Consider the following 15,174-nt stretch of genomic DNA (forward strand, 5'->3'; position numbering starts at 1 on the left):
TCTTTTATTGTGAAGGTACTGTTCAGTTTTCGATCTATGTAAAGCAAAATGAGTATTTCGTATGCTATACCTTTTATGGAAAGACGTGGTTAAACAAAAGAAGAGGGGTGAAACTGCCAAAATGTGGAGTGCCCTTAAATATGTAAATAATCTGATGATTGTCTACAAAATAATATAAGGTATTTAGTTTTACATATTTTAATATTGTAACATTGTAAATGCATGATGGCGATGTTTAGAAATAATATATTTGACTAATGTAGTGTCACGTGACCAGACACAGGACAGAGGATAGGGGACAAAGGTCGTGGTCTTTTGATTGTGGTCCGTCGTCATGGTAAGGTCGGTGCGGCTAAGAGCCGCCAACATAGTATCACATAGCCATCAGTTTGTTTTGTTGATGTGATTTAGTAAAATAAAAACATTTTCATTCTAAACTGCTGTTGGTGTAAAACATTTGTGAATGATCGTAATTTAGACAAATACTTGAATTCATTCACTGCTGTACTTAGGCTGGCTATTTACTCACTATAGGGCATGAATGCAACTGTGCACAACCGAACCCCTTTTGCAGACGAGTCATGATAAAAGGTTGTGTACAAGCCTGAGTGAAGTTGCAACATTTTCTTTTTTAACTCAGACAGTACACTACTCTTGTTCATTGGTGACTGCTGTGGACCTGGCTTTCCTGCAATGCTGGCAGAACTGATTACACCTCCAGGAACAAGTGCTACATATACAGTGGGAGCAATGCTGTGAGCAAATTGTGGAATTCAAGCCCACACATGCTACTTGGTGACAAGTCAGACATGTGGAGAGATGATTTTTCCTCCACCATCCCCACCATCATTCCCTGGTTCCACTGGGTCTATGGACAGTGCCTCTGGCTTTTACACATCTAGCTCCTGCACCTCTGACTCCCACAACACCGGCTCCTGCACCACCAGCAAAGCCATTGCAACCACTTCAGATAAAGCCTATCAGCCCCTGCCAGTGTCACACTGGCCCACTGCATGCTGGTAGAGCTGTTCAGTGCTCTGACAACATACTAATGGCCTCTCACCCACTGATGCTAGCCCCATCGACTTCCCACTGGCCCATCACCATCTGGCCAAGCCTGTCGGCTCCCTGCCACTTTGCCACTGGTCTGTCACTAGCCAGTTGAAACCATTGGTTCCTGCCAACTACCCACCAGTCTGCCACATGTTGATGCCAGACCCGATGATGCTTGTCTCATTGGTGCCCAGCCGCATTGGCCTAGTTGTGTCCTGCATCAGCAGCAAGACCTCCAAGGACCATCAGTATCATCATACCGATGGCCTTCCCTCTGGCCTCATTTCTTCAGTTGTTGCCTTCAGCTTCCTGCAGCACTCTTCGCCCTTCTCCCACACCACATCACAAAATCCCCTTGTTCCCCAGTTTACCCCAGATGTTGCACCTAGCGCACTCAAATCCAATCAGCTGAAGGCCCACCTATCTGCCTCCAGCATTTCTCATACATTTCTCAGTGGTCCTCCACCTACTAATTGATCACTGCTGACATTTCCAAACTCTGTGTCAGTCCTTAGGTCATGTGAATGGAATAACAGCACCCTACACTTTCCACTCAGTTCCATGCATAAGCTTTCCACTTGCATAACCCATCTACTGGAGCTCACTTCAGCAGCTCAGTTCCAGCTAACTGCCTTCAGTCATCTGACAAGCAGCCACCATTGGTCAAGTCCTGTTCCCATGGGCCACCGATGTCCACAGGCAGTGTCATCCTTGTGGCCATGCTGGGCTCTTGCAACACCCACACCAGGCCCCTTTCCATATCCCCACCTCTCCTTCCTCAGACATCTGGTCTTGCTCCTACAGGGAGTGTAATATTGACTGGCATATCTCATATACATAAAATGTTTTCAAGGATAGGGCCCTGCATGATGCAGACTTCCATCTGCCAATCTCTACCTGGTGACACTCCCTCATAGGCACACTCTTGACTATCCCTGGACTCTGATCAAACTGGTCACCCATGGGATTCATCACTTTGTGCAAATGGCCACTGCCATCCACCAGGACACCTTCCATGGCCCCTTTGACTGCTGGTAATAAATGCTGGGTCAGCAGAATACTCCTCATCCAATGTACAGTTATACAAGTATAATAAATTATTCTCCTCTGTATATTTAGTTTATATAATGCTGCAATAAAATATGCAGGTTATCATAATAGCTAATAATGACAGTCTAATCTCTTAAACCGAGACAAACCAACATTTATAGGTATTATATTCATATGCAGTACTCCTTAGAAAATCAGTTGTACCACAATACAATCAGATGGCCAGTGACCATCTCACCACTACTCAACCAATGATAATAAACACTTGATTGGTGGAAGACCACATGTCAAATGCTGATAAATATAAACATGTTTACTGGTAGGCTTATTGAAAGCTCAGCATGACACCAAGACACCAACTTTCACCACCCCAAGGTGTGCCAACATCACAGAAATATTTTCCTATGCTGGTCATGTGCCACCTGGCTTCCACTGGATGTATATATAACCAGCTGAGCTCCAGTCCTTGATATTATTCATCTCCCTGAGCAATCACGCCATTGGTGGACCACTGCTGACCGTAGCCTCGTAGGACTCTGTCTGCAGCATGCCTTCCAAGCTTTCCCCTTGTGATTACCACTTGCTACTGACCACTGCTTCATTGGATTCAACTTCTCTATATCCTCAACAAGCCCGTAAGATACAAGAGTTGCTACGGCATCATTCTATGCACCCACTGCTTGCCACCAACCACGGCTTTACTGGGCGCTGCCTGCAAGGGCATGAAAATAGGATTTGTGTATTTAGACTTGTATTTGGACTACAATCTTTGGAATTTTGAAGGTAGCACAAATAAAACACAGGAAGCAAAAGATTATTTACCACTTGTACAGAAACTAGACTTCAGTTACAAAGAGTCAAAGGATATGAAAGGGAAGTCATAGTTGAGAAGGGGGTGAGGCAGGGTTGTAATCTGTCACTGGGCAAGCAGTAAAGAAAAACCAAGTATAAATCTGGAAAGGGAATTAAAGTTCAGAGAGAAGAAATACAAAGTTTCATATTTGCTTATGGCACTGTAATTCTGTGAGAGACAGCAAATTTAAATGAAATGGATATTGCCTTGAAAAGAGGTTCTAAATCACATACCAAGAAAAGAAAAAGGTTTAATGGAATGTGCTCAAATTAAAACATGCATTGCTGAGGGAATTAGATTAAGAAATGAGACACTGTAAGTGGCACACGAGTTTTGCTATCTTGGCAGAAATATAATTAATGATGTCAGAAGTAGAGAGGACATAAAATGCAGCTGTCAGTAGCAAGAAAAGTATTTCTGAAAAATGGGAATTTGTGGACATTTATATTTATTATAAATTAAAGTACTTCTACATATTTTCTGTCTCTATCTGAAGACAAATTTCAGGAAATATTGTAGGGATATTGATACAGTTTTCTCTAATAGACAGACTGGTTCATGAGCAATGTTTGTGTATAGAATATGCCAAACAAGTTATCTGGCTGTAGCACTTAGTGCTATCCATCCAATGCCTCAGCAACTGACTAGCCTAATACAAATTTAAGTGTAAAAGTCTTTTCTGAAGACATTTGTGTGGAACATACCTTTCTACAGACATGAAATATGTATTCTAAGCTGTTCAGAGAGAAACACAATAGAAGCTTCTGAAATACAGTGCTGTAGAAGATTGCTGATGATTAAATGGATAGGTCAGTAACTAATATGGAGGAGCTGAATCAAACTGGAGAGAAAAGAAATTTATGTTACAACTTGAATAAATGATGTGACCTATTGATAGGACACATACTGGGGCATCAGAAAATAGTCAGTTTGGTAATGGAGGGTAGCGTGCAGGGCTGAGATAAAAACTGTAAGGGAGGATTGTGTGCAAATACAGTAAGCAAGTTCAAATGGATGTAGATCACAGCAGTTGTCCGGAGATGAAGAGGCTTGTACAGGATAGACTAGCATGCAGGCTGAATCCAACTCATATTTGCACTGAAGACAATGAAAACAAAAACAACAACAATCATCTCCCAAGAACTCTGGTAATTTGCTCTCTAAGAAGCTAGAGAGGACAGGAAAAGAGCTGTCTTATTTTACTTACTTTCATTCCACTTAGCAGCCAACTCCAGTCACTAAATCTTAACACAAATTTGTAGGTATTAGTCAATCTTATCAAATTGTAGTGTCTATTTTATATTGTACAACATTTATAACTACTACTTTTGTCCAAGCACACTCAAGCAAGCTTCAAAGCCTTACCTTGCAAATTTCCTCAGGATATGTGGGTTCAAAGGGGCATATCATCACCAAAAAAATGGAATAACTGCTAAGAACTTTCAAAGCCATGTGAATGTGTTTTATTGATCCCAGTCATGTATAGTTATCAGAATTATGTCCACACAACTAAGGGTATTCTGTGTAACTATGCTCAAGTAAAAGACCTATATCTGTTTACAGTGAGGTGAAAAAAGTTATGGGATACCTCCTAATACGTGTCGGACCTCCTTTTACCCAGCATAGTGCAGCAACTTCAGGTGGCATTGTCTCAACAAATTGTTGGAACCCCCTGCAGAAATATTGAGCCATTCTGCCTCTATAGCCATCTGTAATCACAAAAGTGTTGCCGGAGCAGCATTTTGTGCATGAACTACCTCTTGATTATGTCCCATAAATATTTGATGGGATTCATGCCATGCGATCTGGATGGACACTCATTTGCTGGAATTGTCCAGAATACTGTTCAAGTCAATTGCAAACAACTGTAGGCCAGTGAAATTGCGCATTGTCATCCATAAAAATTCCATCATTGTTTGTGAACATGAAGCCCATGAATGGTTGCAAATGGTCTCCTGGTGGCCAAACAGAGCCATTTCCAGTCAATGATTTGTCCAGTTGGATGAGAGGACCCATCCATTCCATGTAAACAGCCCATACTATTATGGAGCCACCACCAGCTTGCACAGCATCTTGTTGACGATTTTGGTCCATGGCTTCATAATGTCTGTGTCACACTCAAACCATAGCATCAGTTCTTACCAACTGAAACTGGGACTCACCTGAGCAGGCCACAGTTTTCCAGTCACGTAGGGTCAGCTATGAGTCCAGGAGAGGCACTACAGGTGATTATGTGCTGTTAGCTAAGGCACTCACATTGGCTGTCTGTCACCAGAGCCCATTAATTCCACCTTTCACCACACTGTCCTAATGGATACATTTGTCATATGTCCCATAATGATTTCTGTAGTTATTTCATGCAGAATTGCTTGTCTGTTAGCACTGACAACTCTACAGAAATGCCGCTGATCTCTGTTGTTAATACAAGACCCTCGGCCATAGTGTTGTCTGTGTTCAGAGGTAATGCCTGACATTTGGTGTTCTTGGCACACTCTTGACACTGTGTATCTTGGAATAGTGAATTCCCTAACAGTTCCCAAAATGAAATGTCACATGTGTCTTGCTCCAACGCATTTTGTGCTGAAAGTCTATTAATTCCCAAAGTGCAATCATAATCATGTCAGACACCTTTCACATGAATCACCTGAGTACAATTGACAGCACTGCCAATGCACTGTCCTTTTATATCTTGTGTACACCATACTACCACCATCTGTATATGTGAATATCACTATCCCATGACTTTTGTCACCTCAATGTATTTACTAGGTGAGTGTCACATGCAGATTTGTATACATAATAGTTTTTCCATTCTTTCTCCAAGGCAGAACTATTATTATTTCTTTCTTTTGTGCAATATGACAATGTTACATATGGTCACTGCTATCTGTAGCTCCTGATGTATCATAAAATTTTAAGCTATTTTCATTGTCAAATGAATGATGACAAATCAGTCAAGTTCTGTATCTGGCTATCAAGTCTTTTGCTATGGAATCCTATCATAAAAAGTTCTTGGTTTATTCAGATAAAATCCCAGTCTTTTGACGGTTGCCTCCATCACTGTCATTGGACTATCACAAAACTGCTGAGGCTCCTACTTTTACATGAGAGGTTATTGCTATATCAGAAATCCATGAAAAAGAGAGCAGCAAACCCCCAGGCACTGCAGGCATTCACGCAGTTTACATGGCTGCTGCACACCTCGGCATCACAAGCTCTCCATGTCACACTCTCAACTGGACACCACGCAGCAGTACCAGCATTGCCAGGGGTTGTCACTTCCGAGGAACCTATTCACATCTGCACAACATGTGACAAGAAAACAGTACCATAACTATTCTCCTGACATAAACTATAAAGGCTGGTGTATGCACTACACGAGCCAGTTCTTCCAGTTTCAAGAGTCTCTCCTGACCTCCGGGTGAGTGCTATTCATCGCATCATCTCAGGACACTCCTGAAGCCCATTGTAGGGATTAATGCTGCTGTTCTCAGCTTTTATCATTGTTTTCTCTGTGGATTTAGAATGCATTAAAGATAGACTTTTCTGTGCCGGAGTTGGACCTAACCAGGCCGACATTCTCAGAAATCAGATTATTTCTCTGGAAGTGTATTTCCCTATGAAGCTAGTGGTATTAGTACAAAGTAGAAACAGTTAGACAACTTTTAGATACCAGCTCTGTCGTGCCTCTGTACCAGTACCAAGCGAGGTGCTGTATTTTGTGCCTTTTGTTCTTACCGTTGACACAGACATAGTTTTGTTTGTCAATAAACTTGTTGAAACTTTATCACTTTTTCCCTGTGTCCCTGTGAGGGCAACATCAACTGTAAAAGTGGGAGCATCACCAGTTTCAGAGTTACTGTCAGTCTGACTGTCATGAAACTAATGAGACTCCCACTTTTATAGCCACTTTTTATAAAAGTAGGAGTCTCCTCTGTTTTACAACAGTCATACTTGGCCCCCAATGATGATGATCGAGGCATTCATCAAAAGTTTGGGATTTTATCCACATTTGATGAGGCAAGTAAATGAGTACATTTTAAGCAAGTTCTGTATCTTCTTTCCTTGGAAGGTATTTTAATGTACGAGGGACTGTCATAAAGTTTTAATTAAGGCTGTAAAAAAATAAAGTTAAATAATTAATTTTTAACTACATATTTAATTTTTAGTTTGTTTGTAGTTTGGCAGACTGAAAGCCCCACACAACACTACTGTAGCATTATGCTAGATGTGGTGAAACAAAATGCTCAGCTCATCAATAAAAGAGAATATCTAACAGTAATCTGTTTTCAGCAGCAGTGAAAACATTGCTGCTGCACAAACCAGTTCCAATGACTTTTTTTGCCATCTACAGTGGACAGACACTGCTACAACATTTCTGCTGCTACTAAAAATGAAATTCTTAATCCCCACCCCCCAATGCAGGGAATAGAGGATGTTTGACATTAATTATCAAAGTGTGTGGCAGACTCTCTTAATGGAATGACTGTTATGGTATCTACAGCATTCAGTTCAAGAAGCTAGCCTAACAGGTATCTGAAGATGAGACAGCATTATCCTGAAATCAATTGCATGTACATAAGATAAACTTCAAAATAAAATACAGTTGTACAGAAACTGACTCTCACTGGAATAAATAAATAACTGTTGAAAATCCTATGGACATTCAGTAATTAACCATAAAAAGTACCACTCAATACTCCACTCTATCAATGGGCTGCAATATTTTGTTTTGATTCACTAGCAGTGTGCTATGGTACTGTGGAGCAAGTTTATTGATAGAATACTGGGAAGCAAAATCAGTCTGCAAAGAAGATTGCTTAGAAATCATGCATATGACCAGTTCTAGAATATTCCTCAAGTATATAGGACCCGTACTAAATAGGACAAACAGGGGATACTGAAAGTATACATAGAAGGGCAGCACAAATTGTCATAGGTTGTTTGATCTGTGGGAGAGTGTCGAAGAGATACTGAAGGAACTGTACTGGAAGCCCTTGAAGATAGATGTAAACTATCCCAAGAAAGTATATTAACAAAGTTTCAAGAACTGGTTTTAAATGATGACTCTAGGAATGTACTACAAGCCCCCATGTGCCGCTCACATAGGGATTGTAGGATAAGATTAGAATAATGACTGCAATCGCAGAGGCAATCCAACAATCATTCTGCCCATGTTCCATAAGTGAATGGAACAGGAAGAATCCCTAAAAACTGCTATAGTGAGACATGCCATCTGCCATGCACTTTATGGTGGTTTGCAGAGTATAAATATAAATGTAAAAAAAATGTACTTCAGTGTGTACTGCCTGCAGACAACAAAAAATTAATTACATACCTTTATTTTTTGAGGCAATAATTAAAACTTACTGATTAGCCCTCATACACTTTTGGTGAGAAGTACTACTAAAATCTGCACTGGGAGTATACTAAAACATGATGTCTGATTAGAGTCTTGCTTTAATAATGTTTTTGGCTGAGTTTTCTATGTTTTCGTCCCTTTCCTTACATAGTCATGTTTTTCAAATACATATGTTAAAGATCTGTGTCACAAACACATAAATGGAAAATAAATGGAAAATATGTAAATTCACTCAAAAAATAATGGAAAAGGGAAAATATTATATGTAGGGGGGGGGGGGGGGGGGGGGGGGGAAATTCATGTAGAATCATTTTCAGTAAATACTTCACATTTAAGTGTGGGGTAATGTGAAACGTGATGTATCATGAGATTAATGTTCCCACCTGTCTAGAATACTTATATTCCATCATGTATTCAATGTCATTTTTGTGTTTCTCTACCTTCACTTCTTTTTCTTTCTGATTTTTCTATTCCATTAGCTGCTGTTTAAAATTAATATGGTATCTCAACATACCAAGCTTTTAAATGTCTGTTATGTTCACCTCCATATTTCCTCCAGTAAGCACAATTTTTACTTCCTTTTTTTGAAATTTGCAATCACCTCATTTTGTAAAAGCTTTGCTCCTGAAGATGGATTTTTAGTCCTCAAGGCTAACAAAAGAACAAGAGGGTTTCCTGCCGTCGATAGTGATAGTGTGACTTACGTTTCTGTATAAATGAAGTAGGTTCCTCTCCCCTCCTCCCCCCCCCCCCCCCCTCCCCCTGCCCTGCCCAATGCAAGATTTTTTCAATGTAGCAGCCCTGATTATTTTTCAGTTTTTAATTGTGCTTCTCTGTTTCATATCCATCATTAAAGGAAAAATCATCTCTAAAGATTTCTGAAGCTAATGATCAAATGGAATAGACAGTATCTTTCAGTGTATGAACCTGTATTCCCATGAGTATGAGTCCACCAATGCAAGCAGCAGAGTTTCTGAGGACTTCGTAAGGTGCAAAAGAAGCACTGGCAGATGGATGCTGTGAGGTGGCCCATGATTTATGAAAGGTTAACCCTGTCAGCAACAGTATTGCCCATGAAAGGCAAGGGTCCAGGTTTGAGTCCTCATCCAACAATTAAGAAGTTAGCTACACCCCAGGCAATTCCAGTCAACTAAGTTTAGTATCTGAGGGTGGTTCATGTCCCCCACCTAACCAGAATACTGATAGAGAGAACATGTCAGAGATACTCGGACCCCACAAGACAGCCCCACAGCTTGAGGCTACATGGGGTGCGGCTGCTGTGGTAAGCACGTGAGGTGGTGCCACCATCTAATAACTCTTTACCAACATACCACAGTCCAGCAGCCAGCCAGATTCTTGCTAGTCTCTGAAGCCTGAGTATTGCACCATTAAATAGCACAGCATTTTGAGCTTGCCTGGTTACATTTTGAGATTTCGGTTTTCCCTTGATTTGTAGTATATGTTTAGACAACTTGGTAACACCTCGGACTTGTGCCAGTTGTTTGTTCACATTGTGATCTCCATTGTCATTCACCTGCAGACCTGACTTTTCATTCCACTGGTCGTCACACTGCCACCAGCAGGAGTTGCTATAAACCATTTTTCTATCTAAGCAGAGTAGGATAGGAAACTAAGAGTAACATGTATGTCCCAGTATCTGCATCTGGAGGATAACAACAAAACACCATGTATAGCTCATCAACAAATTATGGGCAATCAAGACACTGAAAATTGCTTCAAGCAAGCAGTTCATTGAAACTTATGATGAGAAATGATTACATTTATTTACAAATACTGTGTGCATTTCCCCTTCCATTTTCCATCTAACTCGAACACAAAAAGGGGAACCAGGAACTGATAAGTGCACTGTACACTCAGTCAGCTATAAGAATATATAAGACAAAAACAAATTGTAAAGGAATGGAAAATATACTTTATGGCAGTATTATGTAAGAGTGAATACCTTCTTCTCTGTACCCAGCCACGAACATTTCGTTGCAAGATCAGGATGCTATTTGCCAAAGCTTTCTCTCGTGCTTCTTCAAGTATACTATCATGAGCATCCTTAAGAAAAACTTTAGTGTGACCAAGCTGATAATCTTCTTTTGCAAGAACAGCAGCACATATCTTTCCTGAAGCTGCCTTGCAGTCAGTCTACAGGACAAAAATAGCTTTGTTATTACTGTGACTAGTAAAAAGAAAATTGAAGAAATCTTTTGTGTGTGTGTGTGTGTGTGTGTGTGTGTGTGTGTGTGTGTGTGTGTGTGTGTGTGTGTGTCAATTTGCATAAATAAATATAAAATTTTATTATTATATCAGATTTTCAATTAAGATGTAAACAAAATCCAATATCACAATATTATGAAAAGGATAGATTGCTACTCTCCGTACAGAGGACATATGTTGAGTCATAGATAGTCACAAACAAACATACAAGCTTTTAGCCAAAAGGCCTTCTTCTAAAGTAGACAACACAAAAACAATCACGCAAGAACAACTCAGCATAATCACTGAGCAAACCTCGGCTCATATGTTTAGCAATTATTTTTAGTTGTGCCTGTATGTGACTCAGTATCTCCTCTATATGCACAGTAGTAATCTATCCTTTTCATAATATTGTCATTATTCCATCCTGGATTTTCATTGCTCAAACATCTAATTTGAATTTATGGTAGGGATGCAGAATGACTTCTAATCTTTCATGCAAGTAATTCATCAAATATAGACTTCTCTGTTGGTACCATCAATATAAAGAAGCTATAAGACTGGTAATATTTTTAATTAGTTAAGTTGTCATAAGTTCTGTCATACATTATCCTTCCAGTGACTTCTGCCAACCCTGTCAGGACTGACATAAGTCATTAACTTTATTATGTTAGGTTCCTAACAATTTCTATCATTTACATTTAGCTTATGTAGTTAAAAACAGTCTTCCATGGTATAGCTTCTGGTTTTAAGAGCCACAGTTCCTTTCATATAGAGCTCTAACGATTACTAAGCTATTTTTTATAACTATTATTTCAAAACAAGCTTAAACATATAATAACAATATTCCACTAACTATCAGAATTGTGATATCAATATTATCACACTTGTATGAGCTTTCAATGATAATTTTACACAGCTGAATTTGTCTTAGGTTTGCAGTCCTATCAATTTTTTGAACAAGAACATTTTCACGATGAATCGCATGATTTATTATAATTTTCACAATTGCAGTTTTGACTTTTGAGTCATTTTCAAGTGGTTAAGGTGTCGAAAACACAACAGTTTATTAATATATCTGAAAACAAAGATGATGTGACTTACCAAACGAAAGTGCTGGCAGGTCGATAGACACACAAACAAACACAAACATACATTATGTTTGTGTTGTTTGGTAAGTCACATCATCTTTGTTTTTAGATATATTTTTCCCACGTGGAATGTTTCCCTCTATTATATTCAACAGTTTATTAATGTTGACAACTGTTGTGTTTTCAGCATCTTAACCACATAAAAATGACTTGAAAGTAAAAATACGTAATTTTGTTTCTAGATATTATTTCCTCAATTCACTGCTTTGCTATTTCTTGAACAACTGAATTTTCCCTCTATAATTTTCACTACCTATTACCACTTCTCTCTGGCTGCCTTTCCTTTTATTTTGATATTGTTAATGTTTCGTGCTAATAAATCTGGCATGCTGCAGTCCACTAACTGAAAGTGTTCCTTATACAATGTTTAATTATGTCTTGGCCTAATTTCTTGACAATTTTACCAACTTTTCATATACTCTCTATCCATCTGCCCCTATAGATGAATATGCTGAAGCAAGTTGCGCTCTTTTGGGAAGTTTTGTTATGAGGTGCAGTTCAAATGCTTCAAATGGCTCTGAGCACTATGGGACTTAACATCTGAGGTCATCAGTCCCCTAGACTTAGAACTACTTAAAGCTAACTAACCTAAGGACATCACACACATCCATGCCCGAGGCAGGATTCGAACGTGCGACTGTAGCGGTCGTGCGGTTCCAGACTGAAGCACCTAGAACCGCTCAGCCACTCCGGCTGGCTGAGGTACACTGCTCACAGAAATTTTCATCACCTAGGCTGGTTATGTTAAAAGGGGAGATGGTGGTGAACATTTCCTAATCACCTGACTGTATTCTAATATCTTGCATTCAGTTCCTAATTTCTCTGTATATCTGGAGGAAGTGACTGAATTTGACAGTATTTCTAGTGACTGAGCTATATTTCAGCACTGTATGTTACTTTTTCCCTGTATAATACACAAGTCTATACTCAACACAACACATTACATTTATCCACATAAAACTGATTTATTTAAGAAACATAATGAAGGAAAAAGGCTGTGTATACAACAAAAGAAAAATCTTTTCGAATTAGAGAACTGAATAACCTCTCATTCCTTCTCAGCCAACAATGACAAATGATCCCTTATTTCTATTATATAATATGACAACAAATTTTTCACTTGAAACTGGAACAAATGCCAAACATTGCAATAGTGAAATGAAAAGACACTGTCCACCAAAAAAAGTGAAGCACCCAGAACAGGAAGATGAACTGAAATGAAGCTTACCAGGTTGAGAGAGTATCTGATATTATTTCAGTGATTGCAATATCAAGTCAAATTTACATAGAACTTCAAGTATGACCTAATTTATCAGTATGACCTTGTGCCCCCTCTGGCCTGGATATGTGGATTGATTTGTCTGGGAAGGATGTCATAAAGCTGTTGCATCTTTCTTGGGGCATGGTGGTCCACTGTTGTAACTGGTCCTTGATAACATGGATTCTGTCACTGGGATATAGTTGGCATCTGCACTGGTCACACACATGTTCAGTCTGAGACAGATTTGAAGATCTTGGTGGCTAGAGGAATACCTCAACATCATGCAGGTAGTGAATAGAGACACGTAGTATGTGTGGTTGAGAACTGTCCTGTCGACAACTGGCTCCATGGCACTGTCACATGGGAGGTGAGATATGAGGATGGAAGATGTTTGTGACACACTGTTGTGCCATGAAACTTCCTTCAATCACTACCAGCCACGATATGAAGTCATACCTGATGACACTCCACGTCATGACACCAGGAGGAACAACACTGTAGCCAGCCAGAGTGGCCGAGCGGTTCTAGGCACTACAGTCTGGAACTGCGCGACCGCTACAGTTGCAGGTTCGAATCCTGCCTCGGGCATGGATGTGTGTGATGTCCTTAGGTTAGTTAGGTTTAAGTAGTTCTAAGTTCTAGGGGACTGATGACCACAGCAGTTAAGTCCCATAGTGCTCAGAGCCATTTGAACTATTTGAACAACACTGTACATCTCCAAAATACTGAAAGAATGGGACCTCTCCACAAGTCACTGCCACACTTGCCAAATGTGATCAACCTGAGTGGCACAGACTGGAATTCATTACTGAACACAAAGCAACACCATTTACCAGAATCCATGCTTCCAGTCATGGTATCAGTCCAAAACCAGCCATTTACATTGTGGTGTTAATGACAGCCTATGCATGGGATGTTAATTCCCTAGTCTGGGTGCTGCTAGTTTTTGACCAATGGTGCAGGATGACACAGGATGTAGCAGGGAGTTCTTTACTTGGTCTCAAAATGCAGGCACAGATGTGAAGGGGTTACAATGTGCTTGGTGAATAATACAGCAATTCTCCATTGTGGTGGTCAGATGTTGTCAACTGGAGCCTTGGCGACAAATATGCCTGCTCTCTTATACTCACACTATCAAACATCTAGCCTCTGTCTCATCCAAATGCCCCACAAACATGGATAGTGTACAATTCGATCAGCTGGCCAAACTGATACCCACAACGAGGCCATTCCAAACTCTGCCAGGTGATGATTACTCTCTAACACCAAATATGGAGCATCTTCATGTCCAGTTCCACCAAAATGATTGTACCCCGCAACCGTGAAGTAATCCATGACAGAAAGATGGTCAGCATCAGTCATAATATCATCTGCCTTTTTTATTGAAATGCAGATCTTTATTGAATGTGATGTGCTGGAAGGTTTCATGTCCTTCACAGTGATCACACACGATCTGACACTATTCATACCCCTTATGCTCCCCACCAGGCATGGTAACAATGCAAAACATGAACAATACTAATGCACTCTTATGGCCATTCCACCTATCACAGAGAATTGCAGGTCTAATCATTTACATACCTGCCAATAGGGACCATGAGTACAAAACTACATTGACACCTGATCATGTCTTCTAGGTGCTTCATGTTTTTGGTAAGGCAGTGTAACTACAGCTAAAACAGAGAATGACAACATTTCAAAAAATTGTAGAATTCTTCTTATGATTGCCTATTTCCTTATATAAAAATCATAGTTTCAATTTTTTCTATTACTCTTAAACACACACAGACTTCCAATGTTACTTTATAAGGTACTGCTATCCTTACAATGTAAAGGACAAAAACATAACATTCTTTCCTAAATTTCTCCACCAAAGAAGATGAAGTAAATATTCCTGAGTTCAAATCAAGAACACCTGCCAATATGAGTAACTCAGAAATAGATATCCTCGGTGTAGTGAAGCAACTTAAATCATTTAATAAAGATAAGGTGTCCAGCCCATATCGTATACCAGTCTTGTTCCTTTCAGAGTATGTTGTTACTTGGCAATCATGTACAATTGGTCACTTGTTGAAAGATCTGTACCTAAGGGCTGGGAAGCTGCACAAGTCATTCCAATAACAAAGAAAGGAAATAGGAGTAATCCAATAAATTACAGACCCGTATCACTAATATCGATTTGCAGTAGAATTTTGGAGCATATACTGTATTCAGACATTAGGGGTTATCTTGAATAGAG

The 15,174-nt window shown here is 39.7% G+C and overlaps 1 protein-coding gene across 1 annotated transcript in view; it reads right to left on the reverse strand.

Moving 5' to 3' along the window:
* LOC126191464 (myosin-VIIa-like) overlaps nt 1-15,174 on the reverse strand; it is a 389,317-nt gene that overhangs the window by 242,217 nt on the left and 131,926 nt on the right. Inside the window, exon 14 of the mRNA XM_049932341.1 lies at nt 10,282-10,472. Coding sequence (XP_049788298.1) covers nt 10,282-10,472 — 191 coding nt within the window. The remainder of the gene's footprint in view (nt 1-10,281; nt 10,473-15,174) is intronic.

The sequence above is a fragment of the Schistocerca cancellata genome, chromosome 6 (genome assembly GCF_023864275.1).
Source record: "Schistocerca cancellata isolate TAMUIC-IGC-003103 chromosome 6, iqSchCanc2.1, whole genome shotgun sequence".
Lineage (NCBI taxonomy): Eukaryota > Metazoa > Arthropoda > Insecta > Orthoptera > Acrididae > Schistocerca > Schistocerca cancellata.